The sequence below is a fragment of the Aegilops tauschii genome, chromosome 3 (assembly GCF_002575655.3).
Source record: "Aegilops tauschii subsp. strangulata cultivar AL8/78 chromosome 3, Aet v6.0, whole genome shotgun sequence".
NCBI classification, from domain to species: domain Eukaryota; kingdom Viridiplantae; phylum Streptophyta; class Magnoliopsida; order Poales; family Poaceae; genus Aegilops; species Aegilops tauschii.
This window is the reverse complement of record NC_053037.3, coordinates 33,411,947-33,418,243: the sequence shown is the minus strand read 5'-3', so window position 1 is coordinate 33,418,243 and position 6,297 is coordinate 33,411,947. Positions and strand designations below refer to the sequence as shown.

At 46.7% G+C, this 6,297-nt stretch overlaps 1 protein-coding gene across 1 annotated transcript; it reads left to right on the top strand.

Annotated features, from left to right (window-relative positions):
- The first annotated feature begins 1,408 nt into the window (after positions 1 to 1,408).
- LOC109787004 (uncharacterized) lies at positions 1,409 to 3,026 on the top strand. Its single transcript, XM_020345563.4, has 2 exons — positions 1,409 to 1,560; positions 1,735 to 3,026. The coding sequence occupies exon 2, from the start codon at positions 1,771 to 1,773 to the stop codon at positions 2,890 to 2,892; it is 1,122 nt and encodes a 373-aa protein (XP_020201152.1). The 5' UTR covers positions 1,409 to 1,560; positions 1,735 to 1,770; the 3' UTR covers positions 2,893 to 3,026.
- Positions 3,027 to 6,297: the final 3,271 nt, after the last annotated feature.

Below are 6,297 nucleotides of genomic sequence, written 5' to 3'. Positions count from 1 at the left end.
TGTCTCACGTTTAAGATGAACTATCAATCATTAATAAAGTTCATATAAGCAAAATGTTTCAATCATATCTTAAAGGACTTTTGTAATTGCTACTATGGTCGTCAATGAGCACATTTTGTAGAATTTAGCCAATGTTTAGGGGGTTGATCCCGGGCCATGCTCCGGCCTTGAATCATAATAAGGAGAGCGGCCATTGCCTACTCTATGACGATTATTTCCAGTCCACGTCCCCACCCTATAATGTCAAGCTTTTCCGGTGACGTTTACGAATGGCTAGACATGTGTTCAACTATATCCAAGAGGGAGTGGTGGAGTATGATGATTACTTTAGATACAAGAATGGTGCCCATGGAAGGGTTGGCTTCTCCTCTTATCAGAAATGCATTGCGGCTATCCGGATGCTTGCATACAGAATTCATGGTGATCTTCTGGATGAGTATGCCTAGATGAGTGAGTCCACATGCCTTGAATCATTGTACAGGTTCTACAGAGCTTTGGTTGTTGTGTTTGACCCGGAGTACTTCAGAGAATCAAATGTTGTAGACACAACCCAAGTTGCTGGTGATCAATGAATCTAGACGCTTTCTGAAAACGCTAGCCAGTATAGATTGTATGCACTGAAAGTGGAAGAACTGTCCATTTGCTTGACAGGAGTAGTATAAGGGGCATGTTAAAGCTTGCACGGTCATACTCGAAGTCGTGGCATCACAAGACCTCTGGATTTGGCACTCTTTCGTCAGCGTGGCAGGTTCTCACAATGACATCAACATGCTTCAGCGGTCTTCAGTGTCCGCACGGCTTGCCGAAGGCAACTGCCTTGAGGTCAAGTTTAAGGTCAATGGCTACCACTACAATAAGGGATACTACTTAGCTGACAGTATCTATCCTCAGTGGTCAACTCTTGTGAAAACAATCTCGAGGAGAGAAGCGAGCTAGATTTGCACAAGCACAAGAGAGTGCTAGGAAGGATGTGGAGTGTGCTTTCGGCGTGCTCCAATCTCGGTGGGCTATTGTTCGGTACCCTACCAGAACATGGAGCTAGCGCAAGATGTGTGAAATGTGATGATTGCTTATGTGATCATGCACAAGGTGATTGTAAACCATGAGCATGATGACATCATATATGATCAAGGGTTTGATTACCAAGGTGAAAGTGTAGAGACTGAGCATGGACCAGTAACGTTCAGTTCACACAATCTCATAATGAAAGACGTTATTGGGTAACTCACATTCAACTTCAAAATAATTTGGTTAAGCATACGTGGACTCATCTACGCAACCAATAAATGTATCAGATTTGGTTGAGCATATAACGTTCTGTTGTGATTGAATAAAAGGAATAAAAGGAAGTGATTGTTCCTTAAAACAAAAATGGTGAACCTCAAATAAACCCCCTGTCGAATCCCCTCCCGCCCCGGCGCTCTCCCGTTCGCCTCAATCCGCCGCCAATCCGGCGCAGATCTCGCGGGGGCTTCGCCGCACCCAGCACCACGCCCTCCACTACGGCCGGCGTCGGCACCACCGCGCCCTCGCTGCCGCTGCATCGCCGCATTCGCCACGGTGAGTCCATTCCTCTGCCCTCTCTGCTCTGTTCAAGAAGCCCCAATGGCGGCCGCGCCGGTTGATGTTCTAACGCCCTGCAGTTTCCATGGACAAGGATCCACATCTACTGCTATCAGTATTGCCCCCACTGAATCCATCCACCATTTTTGTTTCTGTATTTGCTGCCAACAGGCCAGGTGGCCTGGATCCTCCATCCCTGCCTCCACCATGGAATCTGCAGATTGGTCCTCGCTCCCGGCGGACCTCGTCCGCCGCATCGCCGACGGCTTCCTGGCCACCAGCGACCTCGACTACTACATGGACCTCCGCGCCGTCTGCCATAGCTGGCGCACCGCCACCGACGACCCAAAGGGCACCCCGGACCCTCGCTTCCGCCCCCGCCACTGGGTCAGCATCGACAGCTCCCGCAGCAACACACACCTCCTGGTGAACACTGCAACCGGCCGGTTCCTGCGCAAGGAGCTCCCGGTTCTCCGTGACTACTTTATTGACAGCACCACCCCGGACGGTCTCCTCGTCTTGATGGACGATAAATCCCCTCACAGCTTCAGTGTCCTCAATTCTTTCACAGGCTACTCGCTCCGTTTCGCGGCGCCGCAACCCGACGAGTTCGTGGACTCTGCTGCTCTCGTCGCCGGTTCTTCGCCCGCAATCATCTTGTTATTCAGGAAGTACATTGATGATGATGATGTCCGGTTACGCGAATCGCCTCGCAGGGTGTACATGGCTGAACCTGATAGTGAATCTTACGCCGTGTCCGAGGACAGGTATGCTTGCCCTTTGATCAGGCTGGCTGTCAGAGGTATCCACACTATCGGCGAGTTGGGATCGGTGGCGCCATTTCCGCTTGCTGTGGCCAGGAGGATCTTTAATCTGATGAGGTTTTTCAATGCTGAGCCTGTTGAGTCGGACGATGAAGATACCATGATGTCTGAAGAAGAATCCATATGGAAGTTTTGGATAGGATATGACAACCGCTGTTACCTAATGGAGTCTGCCGGAGAAATTCTGATCATCATGAAGCTAAAAGATGGCATGGAGGTTTACAAGATGGACACTGAGAGCTATGTACTCGAGCATGTGGACAACATTGGCAGCCGTGCCATCTTCCTCAGTGGTTATTGCAGGTGCATGTCTGTTAATGCTGACAAATTCCCATCCATTGACGCCAACTGCATCTATTACATAAAGAGCGATGATTTTTCTCGTGATTACATCTACATGTACAACCTCAAGTCCCGCAGAGAAGAGCGAGTCTCTAAAGACATATCTTGTGTTTCTCGCCCTTGCACAATTATTCAGCTCCTCTCCAGCCTCGACCTCCCGTAGCTTAAAAGGGAGTGTAGGCTTCCATCGCTGTTCATGGTTGTGTTCTTATGGTTTTATGTTACCTTTGTAATGACATTGTGTTGGCTTCAGACTTTCAGTATATTTAAGCTGAGGCTCCCCCCTTGCTCTGTGAAGCTGTCTTCTTTTGGGCACAAGTTTGATCGAGCATAATAGAATTTATGTGATCTGAAGGTAGCGCGGGTTTGATCGAATAATACTAGCATTTATGTGATCTGAAGTTGATCGAGCATAATAGAATTTATGTGATCTGAAGGTGGCGCAGGCTCTAATGCCTGTAATCTAACATACTTTCCGAAGTGAAGGATAAGATTATAGATCTGCACTTTTGGTCTGGGACTCTGGGTTAATAGAAGTTCAGGACATGTATGTTTTTGGTTTGTTGGGAAGCTGAAGCTGGAGATTTCAAACCTGCATTGTGAAATATACCTGGTTAGGGAACAAACTGTTGTGTGTGTATTTCCCCAAGCTGTATAACAGAACCTGGTAAAAAAAACTTAGCTGTTGCTGAGAGATTTATGAGGTACAAATCCAGAGTCTGATGCACCATTTTGTAGCAACCGGAATCATATATAGGCTTAACGTACTTTCTCTGTCAGTGACCACCACAACGCACCCATCAGCAGAACCCTTCCTGGAAGAAAAGGACATGCCCTAGTTCATTTGAGGAAGGTGACTCTAGGAAACCCAGAGTATTTAATGTTCCTTTAATCTTGATGTAGTATTTCTCCATTTCTCTCTGTTGAAATATTTATTTAGTACCATCTGGGTTCAGTCCCTATTTCCTTTCCATCTTTCCACTGTTTAACACTTTAATTTTGTAGTTTTTATGGGTATTGGTGCATACATATGATTTGTGTTTTACTTTTGGGGATTTAGTCATGACTTTATCACATTCTGCTCCAGAGGCACAACACAAGTAAGAAAGGAGGTAACAGTAAAACTGAAAGAGGTGCAAGCAACGCACGACAGTTTCCTGAATCTCACAAGTCCCGATTTATAAGGTGAGGAAAGCTCGCTCACTCCTTAAAAACAGCTAAATTATCCTCTGTCAGCCAATTCATCACCATCAATGTTTCTGTAATGTAACCAGGTGGCATGCGTTTGCGTTATTGTTTTGAGCAGGAATTTAATGAAGATATATGGAGCAAACTCACAAAAAGAGTAGCTTCAAATATGACTCTGAGTGTTCTCTAGTCGCACTAACTGCTGATCTTAATTACTTTCGGTAGTATTTGATTTCCTGTTTTATCACCAACTGGTGAATTTAATTTGTTTGTAAGAGAAGCAAGGCTCTTTGCTTGCATTGCACAGGTGTATTCTAGACTGCAGTGATTCCACCACAAGAGTTCTGACCTCAGGAAGTTTGGTTAGAACTTAGAAGTGCTCACGATGAAAGTAAGGTTGTTGATGACTTAAAGGTTGTTATTCTGCTAATAATTGTTTAAATATCCATTTCATTTCTTCAGTAGCATACTGATTTACTCTCACCAGTGTAATAATTTTAAGATTGAAGTGTCCTTCCAGATAAAGAACATGCCACAGGGACTTAGCAACATTACAATCTAGGAGTACAATATAATGTTGCTGTCCTCAGCGTCATGGGCTTCCGCTGTACAGGACACTGTAAATCTATGATCAGGTGCAGACTGAAACTCATGGGGAGGTGGCAGCCTTACGGCGTGTCTACGAATCAGGCAGATTAATGGCCACTAGTGGCAGACTGACTGACAAACCAAGTAAACTCAACTGCAATTATTAGACTGGGGTTGGGGGTGCTCATTTAGAAAAGATATAAATGGACAATGGTGCATGTTTGGAGAACAGGAAGAAGGAAAAGAGCAAAACGGCAGCCTCCAAGCACTTTCGTCATAGTTGAATTGAATTTGAATCCCATTTTGCCTAATTTTAGCTTCGGCTTGGGAACAAGCTGACCTGGCCATGTTTTGCATGCTGTTGTATGGTTCAATTTGGGAGCCGACCATCTTGGCATGCTTCGTTTATTTCCGACTTTACACCCCTCAAGAACTCGGCATGGCTTAACTGGGTCCTTCACTCGGTGTCTGGAACTGGAACCATGAAGACCTACTTATAGTTGTTGGAGATAAGAATATCATAGATTGTTTTTGTACCAAGTGGTTGTCAAATAAAGGTGTGTCATTATCAAGTTGATGTTGCCTTCAAAAATAGTTATCCAATTGTCGCAAAATTAGTTTCAGTTCATCTTCCTTATGCACTGTCCTCTGCAACCTTTAGGCTGTGTTCGGGAATCCTCTGCTCCTCCGCCAGAGAGCGGAGCGGGCGGAGCGCCCCTTCCGCCGCTCGCTAAAATTGAACTGCGTGCCGCTCCGCTCCGCGGCGGAGTTACAGAGCAGAGCGATTCCGAACGGCCCCTTATTCTGACTCCTAACTCTTGTAACAAAATGCAATATCCTCGCCGTGTTGAGGCTGTCAGTATATTGATTGTAAGTTGAGGTGACAGGCAATTTTCGTGGTTGATCACGGCGCGCCGAAGCTCCTTCGTGAGATGCATCATGTATGATGCGATGATCTGCCTTATTCTCCTACGTAATGATTCGTGCGTTCAGCTGTTTGCATGAGCAAGTCGTTCAGAGAACGACGATCAATCGCTTCTTTGTTGTAATATACGGATGATGAATCTGGAGCTGTTAATCTCAGTTTTCGTGTCTTGTCCGTAGCTAGTGCCTAGTGCGTGCCCATGGCATTAAAACCAACAGGCATGCATGCTGCTGGGGCAACAAATATCCATCGATCAGGCTAGCACGATAGGGTTCCTGTGAGGAACTTACTTCGTTTATAGTACTATTATACTTTGTGGAGTGTCAGGAACCTGACCTTGGGCAGTGCTAGTGACTTTAGTCCCACCTCGGATATGGGAGGAGGCTAGGAGGTCCTTATAAGGGAGAGTGCCACACTCCCTTCGGGCTGGTTATTTGGGATGTGGTGGGCTATTTGTTTGTAGTGGAGTGTCCGATGCGCACCGAAAACGTCCAAACATATGCCGATGCACCGGGAGCTGGGCCTAGGCTGCTAACAAGTGGTATCAGAGATGGACCTTGGGCAGTGCTAGTGACTTTAGTCCCACCTCGGATATGGGAGGAGGCTAGGAGCTCCTTATAAGGGAGAGTGCCACACTCCCTTCGGACCGGTCTTTTGGGATGTTGTGGGCTCTCTGCTTGTAGTGGAGTGTCCGATGCGCACCGAAAACGTCCAAACGTATGCCGATGGACCGGGAGCTGGGCCTAGGCTGCTAACAAGTGGTATCAGAGATGGACCTTCGGCAGTGTTAGTGACTTTAGTCCCACCTCGGATATGGGAGGAGGCTATGAGCTCCTTATAGGGGAGAGTGCCACACTCCCTTCGGGC

What these genes read in the sequence shown, in the direction of transcription:
- LOC109787004 (XM_020345563.4), top strand. Translation starts at nt 1,771, where the DNA reads ATGGAATCTGCAGATTGGTCCTCGCTCCCGGCGGACCTCGTCCGCCGC.